The sequence below is a fragment of the Pelophylax lessonae genome (genome assembly GCF_965119305.1).
Source record: "Pelophylax lessonae genome assembly, chromosome: 4".
NCBI classification, from domain to species: domain Eukaryota; kingdom Metazoa; phylum Chordata; class Amphibia; order Anura; family Ranidae; genus Pelophylax; species Pelophylax lessonae.
Window position 1 is genome coordinate 29,785,490 of NC_138771.1, and position 18,709 is coordinate 29,804,198.

General features: G+C 43.5%; 1 protein-coding gene across 2 annotated transcripts in view; it reads left to right on the forward strand.

Moving 5' to 3' along the window:
• LOC309554990 (protein FAM169B-like) overlaps positions 1-18,709 on the forward strand; it is a 75,554-nt gene that overhangs the window by 4,938 nt on the left and 51,907 nt on the right. For both annotated transcript variants that reach the window (XM_082256793.1, XM_082256794.1), the window contains exon 2: positions 618-677. In XM_082256793.1, coding sequence (XP_082112919.1) covers positions 665-677 — 13 coding nt within the window. In that variant the 5' untranslated portion in view covers positions 618-664. The remainder of the gene's footprint in view (positions 1-617; positions 678-18,709) is intronic.

Sequence of the window (18,709 nt, forward strand, 5' to 3'; positions counted from 1 at the left end):
CCAGGAGTGGGACGGGAAGTTCTCATCCCGCTGCCATAACACACTGCTGTATACTGTATATAGCTGAGGCCTCATACGGCTGAACTCCAGGAATTCAGGCATAGTCAATTCCTGTCCTGATGATTTCAGCCTGGGTTCATGCAGGAGCGGTGCGGGAAACCGCATGTGATTTGGAGAGGAATCGCACAGCATCCCTGTTCAAATGGAATACGATTCTTTGCAGTGCGTTTTGAGCCCATTAGTTTTGTATTGACGCAAATGGCATCTCAAAGTGTCGATTTCAGATATCTCATGAAAAAACTCAGTATTGCCATCCATATGGGTGCATCACTATCACTAATACAGGAGGTGTGTTACTGGCCACATAACCAGGTGAAAACAGGGGGGGAAATTCCAAAGAAAACTAGTGCAGCCGCCACATTGAATGTTTGGTAACTTGCAATATATCACATTTTTGGTTTTGGATTTAATACCGCTTTAACAGACAAGAGCCCTTGCTCAAAAAAAAAAAATTCCATTGAAAACTATGGGAACTTACACTTTGCATAATATGGGAATCTGCTTGTAGATCGCTATCGATTTTTGGTTCTTAAACTTTTTCTTTTTTATTTCACCAGGTATTCTGAAGTCCACTGCCAGCATTTAATCAGCACTCACTGTAACAATGAAGCCTACAGGTATGTTCAGATGACATCATTTATCAATCATACAACCATCTGATATTGTCAGAGGGGTTAGTTTCAGAATAAGCAGGTAAATAACATGCATTGATGCACATATAACCTTAAAGGAAGCTTGTTGAAATAACTGTTTATTTATTTTTTTAAAGTGGTTCTAAAGCCTAAAAATGTTTTACTTTAATGAATTCTTTGCATTAAAGTAAAAAAATATTTAGGCATCAGCATCCTCCCTAGTCCCCCCCCCCCTTAAATGGGCCCTCATTCGTTCCAGTGCCGGGCACATCTGCAGGTCTTCTCTTCCCTCACTTCTAAGTCTTGCTGGGGCACCGGAAGCCATTGGCTCCCAGTGCTGTCAATCAAAGCCAGTGATGAGGGAGCAGTGGGCGGGGCCGAATCCCGCTGTCTGTCAATGGAGGCAGCAGCTGGGCTTGGGAGCGAGCGCACACAAGTGCCTCCAAGAAAGCGGCTTCCTATGGGGGCACTGGGCAGAGAGGAGGGGCCAGGAGCGGCAGCGGGGGACTCAAGAAGAAATGGATTGTGACCCCTCTGTGCAATTTCATTGAACGGAGCAGGTAAGTATAGACAGGTTTATTTTTTTTACCTTTACAATTGCTTTAAGGCATTGTGAGGGGCCATGGCAGTATTTAGAGTGATTTTTCCCAGGCAAACTTGTAAATTTCATTTAGGCCCCTTTCACACATAGGGCTCTTTCACACGGGCGATCCGATCAGATCCGCCTGTCAGTTTTTTAGGCGGATCTGATCGGATCCTCCATGCAGCTCTATGGGTTAGCGGATGTCAGCGGAGACATCTCCACTGACACCCACTGCCATCCGTATCCGATCCTGTCCGTGAAATCCGGACGGATGAAAACCCTATTTTTCCATCCGTTCAGGGATCGGATCGGATGAGAGCGGACAGGCGGTCCGCTCTCATCCGATCCCCCATAGAGAGCAGCGGGAGCTGTGACACCTCCCTCTCCACACTGCAAGCGGAGATGGAGCTGTCATCCGCCGGCTCAGCGGGGATCGCGGATCGATCCCCGCTGAGCAGCACAGATCCGCCTACAGAGGCGGACCGTGTGAAAGAGCCCGTACAGGTCATCAGTTCAGTCACGTCAAAATGTATCAGTTTTTCATCTGTTTTTTCATCCGTTTTTTCTATATCCACTACCAATGCAAAAACGGAAAAATGGACCGTTTGTCTGTTTACATCCGTTTTTCGTCCGATCCGTTTTTTTGACGGATGAAAAATAGGGCTTTCATCCGTTCCAAAAAACGGACATTGACGGAAGCGGATGAAAACGGATGTTAACGGGTGATCATCCGTTGTCATCCGTTTTTACATAGAGATACATTGATGTCCGTTTTTCATCCGTCAACGGATGGATGAAAAACGGAAAAACAGACCGTATGTGTGAAAGGGGCCTGAGGGATCATTTAGACATGCAAACAAACACATCTAATGGATTAAGATGCATTAACAGTGCATTTTTATGTGTTTGCATTGCGTTAAAAAACACTCACCAGGCGCAGAGCGGCTGGGTATTTGCATATGGCCGAGGCCAAGGGGTTACATTTTTGTTTTTGTGCCTGGAGTTCAGCTTTAGGGATGGCAAAGAGTATGCAGAAAAATACAAAACGGATTATGAAAGCTGCACAAACATGGACTCTTCACAGTAGGGTCTCTGTGGTTCAACCAGGGTAACATGTGGCTGCTTAGCAAAGTCATTTTAAGACTCAATAACAGGGGTCTCCAAACTTTCCAAGAAAGAGGCCAATTTACTGTCCTTCAGAATTTAAAGACTGTGGCCAGTGGGAGTAGAAAATGTCCTGGCATCACAATATCACATCTTTAGTGGGAGGAATAACCCCCCATCATTGATGTCAGAGGGAGGAACAGTGCCCCATTGTTGGTGTCAGTGGCAAGAAATATGTCCATTGTTGTGTCACTAGGAGGAAGAATGCCCCAAAGGCTGCATAAAGGCAAGCAAAGGGCTGCAAATTGGAGACCACTGTTCTATAACATTGCTTGCCCACTTCAGTCCTCAACTACCCCCAATAGGTCTTGTTTTCAGGTTTTTCTTCACCTTGCACATATTCTTTAAATTGATGTCAATGACTTGCTTTTTATGAGAACTTTTTCTAACTTCATCTAATTCCCAAAACATGACCTTTTGCGACGGAGGTTGGAAACTACTGCTCTAAAACAACAGAGAGTCTAGCGAAGAATCACAGGGGATAAAAAAGTTCTGAACACAGAGATACTTGTGATTATCCTAACAGCTTCCTTCTCGTTGTTGAAGTCCAGGGTAGCTCTGGTAACACAGGTGAACAGCTGGAGGGATTCAAGGACAAATTGCCTACCCCACTGGAACTGGAGTACTGTGGTAGCAATCTGGGAGGGGCTGTAACTTGGTCTTCCAGAGAAGCTGCTTGCTATCTGGTTCCTGCCCTCCTGCCTGCACACTGGTTCTGACAGTAGAGGGCTACTCACCTGGTCACAAGTCACTTGCCCAGCTACCTTTGGCTCCCTGATTTGCTGAGGGATGGAAGCTGAGAAACTTATCTTCCCTGGGCATATCCAAACTCCTGCATTGGGTATTAAGGAGCACCTCGTTTCAAAGTTTGTGACACTTGGAGGTCTAATCCAAAGGTTTATTGAATAGGAGCATCACCAGTGGGTGTCTCCCAGCAGCCAGCCTCAGGTGGAAACTGATTACTGGGATCTGCTGGCTGCTGGGTGACACCCGCTGGTGGACACCGGAACTATAACCGCTCTGAGAAGCACAGTGCCACCCGCAGGTGATTCAGGTCCAGTCAGATGCTCTTATTCAATACACAACAGAACTACCATGTTTCCCCAAAAATAAGACCTACCCTGAAAATAAGACCTACTGTTATTTTTGTAGAGGGCTGCAATATAAGCCCTACCCTGAAAATAAGCCCTAGTTTAAAGTGTTTGTAAAATCCTAGAATTACCAGTGTGTTTCTGTAATATAATTTTGTGAAATACCTTCGGTACAGCGCCGCTCGGCACTCAGCTGATCTCCCGCTGCTCTCCTTCTCTTCTCCCAGCTGTCAGCGGGGGATCTCAGCCCCTCCCCTCTGCAGTGCTCAGAGCGGGTCACGGAAGCGCCGAGTATTATATTATAATTGTGTGAAACTTGAAGGGACTCTGACTTCATAGATCCATATCAGAACCAGTATTGAACTGCCCACACGGAACAACCACCTGACAGCAGTTGCTGTGCAGCAATGTTGAGGTAACTGGGATGCAATGTATTTTTGGTTTGACCTTCCAGGGTATGTGCAGACAGGTATAATTTTTACCACCACTTTCCTCAAGTCTTTTGCAATTGAGATCAAGCCTCGTTATACGTCTCTCTTTGCATCTTACTTTGAGTTCAACCATTTCCACATTTCCAGCTGTGAGAATGGGGCTCATTTCCCCTGAAACACGTTGGCTTCTTCTGATGCTCTGTTTAGTAACCATTTAGATTAACCTCTAAATGGAAAAAATCTTTGTACTGGGCACTCAATAACCACCCCAGAGTTTGGACATGCCAGAGGAAGATCTGTTTCTCTGCTTACATTGCTCAGAGAGGCCACACCTGATGAGGCAGAGGTAGCTAGGCAAGAGACTTGAAGCCAGGTGAGCAGTTAGAACCAGCGTGAAGGCAGCAAGCAGGAGCCTAATAGCATGCAGCCTCTCTGTGCAGCAACTGTGGGGAGCTCCTCCCTGATTACTACCATAGTACTCCAGTTCCAGGGTGTGCTCCTTTTGTCCTTTGATTCCTTTAGCTGTTCACCTGTGTTACCAGAGCTAACCAGGTGAGTAGCCCTCCACTTGCAAAAAAGTTTAAGGTGCAAAGCACTAGTTCCCTGCGCTCAGAGAGGTGTAGTTGCTAGTCCACCTCATTAAGGTCTTTCCACTGTTTCTGGAGCTGTGGATGCGACAACCCAGGAAAAAATGCTGCGGCCTTGCTGCCCTTTACACGACCAGGGAAGTCTGGAAATACTGTAAACAACAAACAAACACAGGGGCGCACAGGCCTAGTGCATTATCCTTTGGTTGGTTTATTTAAAAGTAAAAAGAATAAAAATACTCACAAACGAGTTCTTGGTTAAAAGCATATCACATAAGGAATGCAGTCCTCAGTAGTAGGATCCAAGGGTAAGTTGTCCCTTGAGTTAGTAATGGCTAACGCGTTTCGAGGCTTAGCCTCTTCCTCAGAGCCTAAAAAAGCAGGTCTAGGCCCTTGCTTAAATACTATACAATGACATTTGAAACAAAGACACAGATTGGGGTCAGACCCTTCTCCTGTGGGGCGTGTGCAAAAAGCGCCCGCCCACCTCATCAATGGGCAATGTAGAAGTCATGTGCATTGTGGGGGGTGCCTACCCCTAGAGACATTTTAGGTCAAAACAATAAAAAAAAAAAATATATATATATATATACTAAAAACAACAACAATAATAGTACAATATGATAATAGTAATATAACCATATGGTGATTTTTAGAGTGGTAATTCAATGAGAAATAGAAAAGGATACAGAGGGTACTGTTAATTTCAGAGATGTAGATGGATACAGTCATACATTATGTATACCCAAAAAGGTTTATGGTCTTCGATTTTAGATGCAGACAGTTGCAGTCGTGGAAAAAAGTGTGTGGTCATGGGGGTTTATACTCTAAGATTCATTGATGCAAACAAATGCAATCAGAGACATATGCAGCCACAGAGATTTGGGTTTTTACATTCTAGATGCAAATAGATGCATGCAGTCAAGGAAAAGGGGGGAGGGGGTATATCCTGCAGGGGGGGGGGGGTTGTTTTTCTGAACAATGCATCAGAGTTACCAAACCCAGGACAGTAGCCAAAAAACAGTAAGCCAAAATAGCTCGCCATTGCACAGTTCCAGGGTGTGGTCCTTTTGTCCTTTGATTCCTCCAGCTGTTCACCTGTGTTACCAGAGCTAACCAGGTGACAGACTCCACTGTCAGAACCAGTATGAAGACAGCCAAGCAGGAGCCCAATAGCATGCAGCCACTCTTGAATTCCCAGCTACTGTGGGGCGCTCCTCAGTAATTACTACTATAGTACTCCAGTTCCAGGGTGTAGCCCTTTTGTCCTTGCAGCCTTCCAGCTGTTCACCTATATTACCAGAGCTAACCAGATGAGCAGTTCTCCACTGTCAGGACCAGCATAAGGGCAGCCTAGCAGGAGCCTAATAGCATGCAGCCTCTCTGGAAGACCTAGCTACTGTCGGAGCTCCTCCCTGATAGCTACAATAGTAACCATACTGTCCTTGGATCCCTCCAGCTGTTCATCTGCGTTACCAGAGCTATCCAGGTGAGCAGTCCTCCTCTGTCAGAAGCAGCATGAAGGCAGCCAAGCAGGAGCCTAATAGCATGCATCTTCTATTGAAGTCCCAGCTACTGTGGGGAGCTCCCAACTGATTACTACCATAGTACTCCAGTTCCATGGGGTGGCTCTTTTGTTCTTGGATCCCTCCAGCTGTTCACCTGAGTTACCAGAGCTAACCAGGTGAGCAGTCCTCCACTGTCAGAACCAACATGTAGGGCAGGGAAAGAAACAAATCACCGCTCAAAGGCTGTCAGCTGAACAAAAAGACCCAGGGCGGACTGTGGTGATCCTAGGAAACTGGGTGCTCGCCAAACGTCCGCAGCCTGGAAAATCCATATATTTTGTAGAAAGAAAGCGGCACCTCCAGTAGTAGGAAACTTGAATTTATTGTAGAATTAAAGGTCCAACATCGAACATACAAGACAGACTGGATCAGCAGACGTGTTTCACACCATGTGCTTAATCAATGATTAAGCACATGGTGTGAAAAGCGTCTGCTTATCCAGTCTGTCTTGTATGTTCAATGTTGGACCTTTAATTCTACAATAAATTCAAGTTTCCTACTACTGGAGGTGCCGCTTTCTTTCTACAATATATATAGAACCAGCATGAAGGCAGCCAATCAGGAGCCTAAAAGCATTCAGACTCTCCGGAAGACCCAGCTACTGTGGGGAGCTCCACCCTGATAACTACCATAGTACTCCAGTTCCAGGGGGTGGCTCTTTTGTCCTTGGATCCCTCCAGATGTTCACCTTTGTTACCAGAGCTAACCAGGTGAGCAGTCCTCCACTGTCAGAAACAGCATGAAGGCAGCCAAGCAGGAGCCGAATAGCATGCAGACTCCCTGGAAGTCCCAGCTAATGTGTGGAGCTCCTCACTGATTACTACCATAGTACTCCAGTTACAGGGGGTGGCCCTTTTGTCCTTGGATCCCTCCAGCCGTTCATCTTTGGACTTTCTGTTGTTATAGAGCAGTGGTTCCCAACCTCAGTCCTCAAGTACCCCCAGCAGTTGTTTACTATCTATTGAGTGTTCTTGAGGATATCAGAGAGCCGCCCAGGACTGGAACAAGGTCCTTTTACACTTTCATTGCCTGTCAGACACTTTCATGGAGGACATTCTCTACTATACATCCAACAATACTAATACCCCCGCTTTTACCAGTCCAGCGCTATTCACACAAACACATCAGCTACTGGCCATGTCCAGCAACCCAGGGAGTTGTGGAAAATGGAGGTAAAGGGGCCTACATCGAAGCATGGTGAGTAAATGGGCACTAAATATTTTTCAAGTAAACTAGATATTTAATTAACCCCTTAGAACCGTCGCCTCCTGGCCCTTTAAGAGGTTTAGGTTGCAGGGAAGGTGGGCTGGGGATTATGATTATGTGACCGCCATGATTGGCTGTCACAACAGTCACATAATCGGAAAGCTCCCGATCACAAGTAGTGATTGGGCGCTTTCCGTTAGCTGCCAGGAGCGCGCAGGACGCGCTCTCTCGGCACAGCTGTATTCAGACCAGTTCACTCAAATATGCGACCACTTAGCGCCACCTTGTCTATAACGAGTAAAGGAAGCATTAGCCATTGTTACTAGAACAGGAGCCAAACCAATCTAGTAACCACATTTAACCCTTAGGGAAAAGATCCTACCCTTGCATGCGTAGTGCACAGTAAGGGTTGGTGCACACCACATGCAGCCCAGTGCATTTTTTTTCTGCATCAAAAACGCATGGAGATTTTGTGGCTTGCAATGGCGTAGTTCACACCAGTGCAGTCAGTTCCAGAAAAAAAAGAAGAACATGCTGCATTTTTCCTGCACTGGACTGTACTGGAACGCAGTACAAAGTATAAAAAATGCACCGGCGTGCACTGGAACACATTAAAAACACATAAAAAACGTGTTGAAAACGCGCATGCAGAAACGCATCCAGGACTGATCTGTGGTGTGAACTGGCCCTTAAGGTGAAGAATAAAGAGGGGAAAAAAATGCACCGGAAATCATCAAAAACACACCAAGAATGGACCAGAAATGCGTAAAAAAACTCACATGCAGAAATGCATCCGGAACGCATCTGGACTGCATTTCTATGTTGTGAACTGGCCCTCAAGGCATCCAATGCTACTGTGCTAAGATTATACGATATGCAAAGAGGCGTTTATTGATTGAGCGCCAGTTCACACCACATGCAGTCCAGTGCGTTTTTTTTCAGTGCGTTTTTTTTCTGCATCAAAAACGCATGGATATTAGGTTATGTGGTTTCCAATGGCATAGTCCACACCAGTTGCCGTCAGTTCTAGAAAAAAAAAAGTAGAACATACATACTTTTTTTCCTGCAGTGCAGGAACTGGAACACGGTAAAACACATAAAAAACACACCAGAATGCACTGGAACGCATAATAAATGCACCGGACACCAGTACAGGCTGTCCCCGGGTTACAAACATCCGACTTTCAAATGACTCCTACTTACAAACGGAGAGAGACAACAGGAAGTGAGAGGAAATCTCCCCCTAGGAAGGGAAATTCACTCCTGGAAGAGTTCTCATGGGAAAAAGTTGTCTCCACTGAAACTTTATCACCAATCCTTGTTTCCACAACAACCTGAAATTTTCAAAATCCAATTGTCACAGAGAAAGTGAGGTGACATCTTCTGAACAGGGACACAGACCGCAAAACAAATGTAAAAGGCGTGTTAACCCTTCCCTATGCTTTCCAAAAAACGTAAAAATATAATTTTTTTGGCTGGAGCTACACTTAACCACTTGCCGACCCCTGCACAACTATATACTGCAGCAGTCAGCCCCCTACTCCCGCCCCCACTCGTTCCCTGCCTAGCCCGTGTGTGTGACCAGCGGCTCCGATGTCCGCCGGCCTCTCGCAATCTCTCTCAGGAGAGGGAGAAAGACAGACGGCTGATGTAAACACAGCCGTCCGTCATTCTCCCTGATGTAATGCCAGAGGATATTTGATCCTACGTATGTCTCTGTGATTCCTTCACAAGCCACGCATCTTAACAGTTAGAATCACGCCCCTAGGGACACACTTAACCCCTTGATCACCAATAAAGTTAACCCCAGTGTCATTTTTACAGTAACAGTGCATATGTATAGCACTGATTCCTGTAGAAATGTCACTGGTAACCCCAAAAGTGTCAAAAATGTCAGTCGGGTCTGATCTGTCTGCCGCAATGTCGCAGTCCCGCAAAAAAAAAACGCAGATCGCCGCCATTACTAGTTTAAAAAAAAACAATAAAAATGACATAAATCTTTCCTGTAGTTAGAAAAAATATGTAGCAGAAAGCAAATTGGCCTAAAATGTTAAAAATTTTGATTTTTACATTTTTTTTGAGAATTTCATATAAAAAAATTCGAAAAATATTGTTATTTTTTCAAACGTTGGCGCTCTTTTTTTGTTTATAGCGCAAAAAATAAAAATCGCACAGGTGATCAAATACCACAAAAAGAAAGCTCTGTTTGTGGGAAAAAAAGGACGTCAATTTCATTTAGGTACAGCGTCACACGACCGCGCAATTGTCCGTTAAAGTCACGCAGTGCCGAATCGCAAAATAGGGCCTGGTCTTTGAGCAGCCAAATCCTCCGGGGCTTAAGTGGTTAAAAAATTTACCTGTTCTGACTTACAAACAAATTCAACTTAAGAACAAACCCACAAAACCCGATGTCCGCCGGTCACTCTGCGATCACCGCTGCAGAGGGAGAAAGTCAGGCGGCTAGTGTAATCAAGCCGCCTGTCATTCTCCCCTGTGTAGAAACAGTGATCACACAGTTGTACTATGTAGAACCGTTGATCACTGTTTCTACAGCTCAACAGACAGCCAATCACAGTAAGAATCACGCCCCTAGGGACACACACAGCCCCTGCCTCTCAAATAAAGTTAACCCCTTCACTACCAGTGTAATTTTGCAGTAACAGTGCATATGTATAGCACTGATTACTGTAGTAATGTCACTGGTAACCCCTAAAGTGTCAAAAATGTCAGTCAAGGGTCCGATCTGTCCGCCGCAATGTCGCAGTACTGCAAAAAAAATCGCAGATCGCCGCCATTACGCGTTTAAAAAAAAAACAACCAAAAATTACAAAAATCTTTCCCTTTGTTAGTAAACGCAATAACTTTTGCGCAAACCAATCAAAATACGCTTTTTGCGATTTTTTTTTTTACCAAACATATGTAGCATAAAACAGATTAGCCGAAAATGTTAAAAAATTTTGATTTTTACATTTTTTTTTGGGGAATTTCATATAAAAAAATGTGAAAAATATTGTTATTTTTGCAAAATTGTCGCTCTTTTTTTGTTTATAGCGCATGATCAAAAAATCGCACAGGTGATCAAATAACACCAAAAGAAAGCTCTGTTTGTGGGAAAAAAAGGACGTCAAATTCTTTTAGGTACAGCGTCGCACGACCGCGCAATTGTCCGTTAAAGTCGCGCAGTGCCGAATCGCAAAATACCCCCTGGTCTTTTAGCAGGAAAATCCTCCGGGGCTTAAGTGGTTAAAAAAAAAACAAACAAAAATTACAAAAATCTTTCCCTTTGTTAGTAAACGCAATAACTTTTGCGCAAACCAATCAAAATACGCTTTTTGCGATTTTTTTTTTTTTTTACCAAACAGGTAGCATAAAACAGATTGGCCGAAAATGTTAAAAAATTTTGATTTTTACATTTTTTTTTGGGGAATTTCATATAAAAAAATGTGAAAAATATTGTTATTTTTGTAAAATTGACGCTCTTTTTTTTGTTTATAGCGCATGATCAAAAAATCGCACAGGTGATCAAATACCACCAAAAGAAAGCTCTGTTTGTGGGAAAAAAAGGACGTCAAATTCTTTTAGGTACAGCGTCGCACGACCGCGCAATTGTCCGTTAAAGTCACACAGTGCCGAATCGCAAAATACCCCCTGGTCAGGAAGGGGGTAAAATCTTCCGGGGCTTAAGTGGTTAAAAACACGCATGCAAAAATGTGTCCGGAACGGATCTGGAGTGCGTTTTTGCAGTGTGAAACTGGACAAACTGTTACAAATCACGTCTTACTGGTGCTGCAGATCCCAGAATGGGGTAGAGAGAGATCTGTGGTTTGGTAAACCCAATCACGGCGGGGAGGAAAAAACGTACTGCAATAAGGAAACGGCCCCGGCGTCTCATTTGTTTTAGGAACTATCGGCACTTTTATTCTCACACTAGGTTTGTTGCTTTTTTTATCCACTTTCTCTGTGTAAATATATTCCTGAGGGCAGTGTCAGCTGAGAGATAGAAGGAAGCTGATACCCAGATGAGGCACTCCGATTTCCAAGGGAACGAACGCTCTATGAGACGTATGGGAGGGGGGTGAAGGGGGGTGAAGGGGGGGGTTGTTTACCAGTTCTCAACTGTATAAGATGGACTCGGTAATGTCTGGAATCCCCTGACTCACAAGACGCTACATCTAAATTTATCCTCCATGCAGTTATACCGTGCCCTACATACTGATATCCTATATATATATATATATACACATACGTCTATTTAACTACAGCATACTTGCTATGGATATAAAATAAGCTAATAAAAACCAAGGAGACTACGGACAGCAGATTTCATTTTTAAGACATAATTTTTATTTTTTTTTGAATCCCCAAATTTTTTTATTAGTATTGAAATAGACATAAAGGGGTTTACAGTAAACCCCCCCCTCCATTTTCGGGGGTTACGTTGCAGACCCACCCGCGAAAAGTGAAAATCCGCTAAATAGAAAAACCCTATTAAAATGCACTCTAGGCATGTTTTTAGAACTGTCACTGTACTTTTAAAAGCATTTTAAGGTCTTTAACCACTTAAGCCCCGGGAAGATTTTACCCCCTTCCTGACCAGGGGGTATTTTGCGATTCGGCACTGCGTGACTTTAACGGACGATTGCGCGGTCGTGCGACGCTGTACCTAAACGGATTTGACGTCCTTTTTTTTCCCACAAACAGAGCTTTCTTTTGGTGGTATTTGATCACCTGTGCGATTTTTTTTTTTTTGATCATGCGCTATAAACAAAAAAAGAGCGACAATTTTGCAAAAATAACAATATTTTTCACATTTTTTTATATGAAATTCCCCAAAAAAAATTTAAAAATCAAAATTTTTTAACATTTTCGGCCAATTTGTTTTATGCTACATATGTTTGGTAAAAAAAAATCACAATAAGCGTATTTTGATTGGTTTGCGCAAAAGTTATTGCTTTTACTAACTATGGGAAAGATTTTTGTCATTTCTGTTGTTTTTTTTTTTAACGAGTAATGGCGGCGATCTGCGATTTTTTTTTTTTTTTTTGTTGTGGGACTGCGACATTGCAGCGGACAGATCGGACCCTTGACTGACATTTTTGACACTTTTGGGGGTACCAGTGACATTACTACAGTAATCAGTGCTATACATATGCACTGTTACTGTAAAAATGACACTGGCAGGGAAGGGGTTAACTTTATTAGAGCTGCAGTGACTATGTGTGTCCCTAGGGGCGTGCTTCTTACTGTGCAGGGATGTGGCTGTGTGTTTAAAAGCACAGATCAACGATCCTACATAGCAGGACCGTTAGATCAGTGCTTTTACACAGGGAAGAATGACAGGCGGCTTTGTTTACATTAGCCGCCTCCCTTTCTCCCTTCACTGCGGACGATCGCTAGTGACCGGCGGACATCAGGTCCGTCGGTCACACGCACGGAGGTGTCCGCGAATGAGCCGGCGCGCCCGCCTGCTATTGGCTCCCAGGCTAGTGACGTACCGGTACGTCACTTTGCCTGGCCGGGGCTGACCGCCACAGTATATGTTCTTGCGGCTGTCGGCAACCGGTTAAACACACTTTTAAAACAATAGAAACTCATTTAAACACATAAAAGATACTGAGAGCAAGAGCACTGGAAAACCCAAAAATATTTAATTTACAATGATTTATATAGTAAAATAACATTACAGAAAAAACGCAATATACCTGGACCACAAAAACTGAACCGCGATGGAGCGGGGGTTTACTGTATTTACTAAGGCTAGAGAGGGAAAAAATAGTCACAATTCTGCAAAAACCAATCAGCGTCTAACCTCAGCTTGTTTAACCATTTGCCGACCGCCCCACGCAGATTTACTGCGGCAGGGCGGCTCGGCTGCACATCTACGTGATTATGTGCACGTGGATTCGGCGGCGCTTGCCGCCGGAGCCAGACTGCGGGAGGAGCGGGCTCGATCACCGCCGGCCTCCCGCGATCTTTGGGTAGAATGACAGAAAAACCACTTGCTTATGTAAACAAAGCAGGCGGATCTTCTGTCAGAGAGGCAGGGAAAGATTGTGTGATTCAGCTAAGCTGAATCAGCGATCTCTCTCTGCCTTTGTCCAACCCATCCCCCACACAGTCAGTAAACACTATCAGGCATACACTTAACCCCTTGATCACCCCCAGTGTTAACCCCTTCCCTGCCAGTGTCATTTATACAGTAACAGTGCATATTATTTAGCACTGATCACTGTATTAATGCCACTGGTCCCCAAAAAAGTGTCAAAAATGTCAGTCATTGATATATATATATATATATATATATATATATATATATATATATATATTTATATATATACACACACTATTGGGATACTGTCAAAAAAACATATACACAATAAGTGTAAGCCTGTAATAAGGCTAATGCCTCGTACACAGGATCAGATAATCGTACGAAAATAATCGCTTTCGAATTGATCGCACGATAATCTAATACACAGCTTTCGAAAACCGATCACGACATTTCGTCCAACAAAATCCGAAGGGACAAACCCGAAAACTCTTTTTGTACGATAGCCTAGCGAACGACAATCATTCAATCAGTACAGTATGCGTCTGCTAAAAATCGATAAGACAAAAACCATGAAAATAACCCGGAAAAAGCGTGGCTGCCATTGTTTTTGCTTTGCACTATCAATACGTAGCTACGCAACCAGGAAGCTTTTCCAGAATCGTACGAAAAAATCCTACGTTGAGTACACATTGTTGAATTCGATACTAGAATCATGCAACAACATGCGAATGATAAGTCGTCCGATTATCTGATCGTGTGTACGAAGCATTACCTATAGGTAGTGTAAATATCTCCTAAATGGGCACTGTTTAGGTGATGTTTATTATTATTATTATTATATAGGATTTATATAGCGCCGACAGTTTACGCAGCGCTTTACAACTTGAGGGTAGACAGTACAAATACAATACACTTTAATACAGTAGGAATCAGAGGACCCTGCTCATTAGAGCTTACAATCTAAGAGGGACGGTCAAGAGATACAAGAGGTAATAACTGTGGGGGATGGGCTGATGGATAAAATAAAAGTACAGTTGTTAGGTGGTTGCCAGATAGGTTTCTCTGAAGAGATGTGTTTTCAGGGATCGTCTGAAAGTAGTCCAAGTTGGAGATAGTTGGACAGATGGGGGCAGAGCATTCCAGAGGATGGGAGAAACTCGGGAGAAGTCCTGGAGGCGAGCATGGGAAGTGGTTACAAGGGAACTAGAGAGCAGGAGGTCCTGGGAGGAGCGAATAGAGTTTACATTACATGCAGCCAGTGACATCACTGTCGCATGCGCTCTGAAGGAACGGCTACCCGTGAATGGCAGCTTTCGTGCGCATACGTGGGAGTGATGTCATCATGGCTGTAGCCAGTCACAGAGCCGGAGCCTCCAAACCTGGATGTAAGATGGGTGAAGATGGAAGCGGTTGCAGGGCTGGCATCTTGACGCTGGAACAGCTTCCTTTTAAGGTAGGTTTCACCGTAATATGCTAGTATGCAATGCATACTAGGACATTATGGCTTTACTTTTCAGAGAAAAAAAAAAACGTCCAGCGGTATACAACCGCTTTAAGCTTTAGCAATAAAACCTGGAAGCTGATTGGTTTTCTCTGCAGAATTGTGAATAATTTTGCCCTCTGTAGCTTTAGTGAATAAACCCCAAAATAATAACATTGATGCTAAAAAAAATTGAACTGTGTATTTCTTGCCATTACCATAACCCATCACCAAACAATAACACAAAATTAATTCTCCCACTTCCACCGATCGCAGCAATACCGCATATGTGTATATTGTTTGTTGTGTAGACCTGTAGTAAGGCACAAAAAACAATAGCCACTTCACCTCTGGAAGATTTACCCCCTTCACATGACCAGGCCATTTTTTGCGATACGGCACTGCATTACTTTAACTGACAATTGCGCGGTCGTGCGACGCTGTACCCGAATAAAATTGATGTCCTTTTTTTTTCCCTACAAATAGAGCTTTCTTTTGGTGGTATTTGATCACCTCTGCAGTTTTAGTAACAGTAATAAAGACACCCTTTTTAACCACTTCAGCTCCAGAAGATTTACCCCCCCCCCCCTTCTTAACCAGGCTTTTTTTTCTTTCTGGCACTACTTTCTTTTGGTGGTATTTTTTTATTTTTTGCGCTATAAACAAAAAAAGACCAACGATTTAGAAAAATATAAATATGTATTTTTTACTTTCTGCTATAAAACATATTCAATACTTGTCAAAAATCACAAATGTCTTTATAAATTTAGGGCTCTTTCACACGGGCGATCAGTTTTTATTCTCCGCTCCGGTCCTTTTTTCTTTTTTTTTTTCACTGAGCGGATGACACTTGTGTCATCCGCTCCGTATGTCCGCATATCATCCCATCCGTTTGCGGATGATATACGGACATAATGTAAGTCTATGGGCATTGCGGATGTCAGCGGATGACATCCGATTTTGCTTCCCTTGAAAGGAGGAAAAATAGGGTTCTGTTCCGTTCCAAAAAACAGAACAGAACTGAAAGGAAGAAAATCGGATGTCAGCGGATGTTATTCCGCTGACATCCGCAATATCATTGACTTACATTTTGTCCATAAATCATCCGCAAAAAAATAGGATGATTTGCGGACATACGGAGCGCCCGTGTGAAAGGGCCCTAAGGCCAATTTGTATTCTGCTACATATTTTTGGTAAACAAAAATTCCAATAAGTGTATATTGATTGGTATGCGTAAAAGTTATTGCATTTAGAAACTATGGAATATTTTTATTTATTTTTTACTAGTAATGACGGCGATCAGCGTCTTATAGCGGGACTGCGATATTGGGCTGGACATTTGGACACTAACTTTTTTGGGGACCAGTGACACACATACAGTGATCAGTGCTAAAAATATGCACTGTCACTGTACTAATGACACTGGCTGGGAAGGGGTTAACATCAGGGGCGATCAGAGGGTTAAATGTGTGTCTAACCAGTGTTTTACTACTGTGTGGGAGGTGCTTTTACTAGGGGATGACATGGATCCATGTCCCTGCTTTGTGGAGACACAGGATCCATGCCTTCCCTCTTGTCAGAACGGCAATCTCCCTTGTTTACATAGGCAGATTGCCGTTGTCTCTATGCAAGAATATTTGGCGGGTTCCAGCGGACATTGAGTCCATAGTACCTACTGATCAGCTCCCGCTGTGTATAATCACAGCGAGAGCGAGCCGGCGGCAGTGCGCATTCGCGCCCGCTACCCAGAAGTGCAGGATCGCATATTTATATATATATATATATATATATATATATATACTGTGTGTATATACAGTGGATACGGAAAGTATTCAGACCCCCTTAAATTTTTCACTCTTTGTAATATTGCAGCCATTTGCTAAAATCATTTAAGTTCATTCTTCTTCCTCATGAATGTACACATAGCACCCCATACTGACAGAAAAACACAGAATTGTTGACATTGTTGCAGATTTATTAAAAAAGAAAAACTGAAATATCACATGGTCCTAAGTATTCAGACCCTTTGCTCAGTATTTAGTAGAAGCCCCATTTTGATCTAATACAGCCAGGAGTCTTTTTGGGAAAGATGCAACAAGTCTTTCACACCTGGATTTGGGGATCCTCTGCCATTCCTCCTTGCAGATCCTCTCCAGTTCTGTCAGGTTGGATGGTAAACGTTGGTGGACAGCCATTTTTAGGTCTCTCCAGAGATGCTCAATTGGGTTTAAGTCAGGGCTCTGGCTGGGCCATTCAAAAACAGTCATGGAGTTGTTGTGAAGCCACTCCTTCGTTATTTTAGCTGTGTGCTTAGGGTCATTGTCTTGTTGGAAGGTAAACCTTCGGCCCAGTCTGAGGTCCAGAGCACTCTGGAGAAGGTTTTTGTCCAGGATATCCCTGTACTTGGCCGCATTCATCTTTCCCTCGATTGCAACCAGTCGTCCTGTCCCTGCAGCTGAAAAACACCCCCACAGTATGATGCTGCCACCACCATGCTTCACTGTTGGGACTGTATTGGACAGGTGATGAGCAGTGCCTGGTTTTCTCTACACATACCGCTTAGAATTAAGGCCAAAAAGTTATATTTTGGTCTCATCAGACCGGAGAATCTTATTTCTCACCATCTTGGAGTCCTTCAGGTGTTTTTTAGCAAACTCCATGTGGGCTTTCATGTGTCTTACACTGAGGAGAGGCTTCCGTCGGGCCACTCTGCCATAAAGCCCCGACTGGTGGAGGGCTGCAGTGATGGTTGACTTTCTACAACTTTCTCCCATCTCCTGACTGCATCTCTGGAGCTCAGCCACAGTGATCTTTGGGTTCTTCTTTACCTCTCTCACCAAGGCTCTTCTCCCCCGATAGCTCAGTTTGGCCGAAAGGCCAGCTCTAGCAAGGGTTCTGGTCGTCCCAAACGTCTTCCATTTGAGGATTATGGAGGCCACTGTGCTCTTTGGAACCTTAAGTGCAGCAGAAATCTTTTTGTAACCTTGGCCAGATCTGTGCCTTGCCACAATTCTGTCTCTGAGCTCTTCAGGCAGTTCCTTTGACCTCATGATTCTCATTTGCTCTGACATGCATTGTGATCTGGAAGGTCTTCTATAGACAGGTGTGTGGCTTTCCTAATCAAGTCCAATCAGTATAATCAAACACAGCTGGACTCAAATGAAGGTGTAGAACCATCTCAAGGATGATCAGAAGAAATGGAAAGCACCTTGGAGTTAAATATATGAGTGTCACAGCAAAGGGTCTGAATACTTAGGACCATGTGATATTTCAGTTTTTCTTTTTTAATAAATCTGCAACAATGTCAACAATTCTGTGTTTTTCTGTCAGTATGGGGTGCTATGTGTACATTCATGAGGAAGAAGAATGAACCTAAATGATTTTAGCAAATGGCTGCAATATAACAAAGAGTGAAAAATTTAAGGGGGTCCGAATACTTTTTGTACCCACTGTATGTGTGTGTGTATGTATGTGTATATGTATGTATATATATATATATATATATATATATATACGTGGTCCTACGCACAGCTGCCGTTCTGTAGCAACAGTGATGCTAACAGACTTGCCATGACATATATAGTCAAAGGAATAGAAGAGACAAGGACTTTGATTTACTAAAACTGGAGAGTGAAACCCTGATCCTCGACACTGAACTTTGACTCTGACACTGACCTATATAAACCCTTTAGCTATTTGTTACCTCTTGCCACCCTTGTAATGCATATGTGCAACAACAAAGAGGGTGACAAGTGATTGTAAAGGATCTTTTTTTTCTTAAAAATAACAAACATGTCATACCTGCTCTGTGCAATGGTTTTTGCATGGAGCAGCCCCGAGTCGAATCATGTGTGT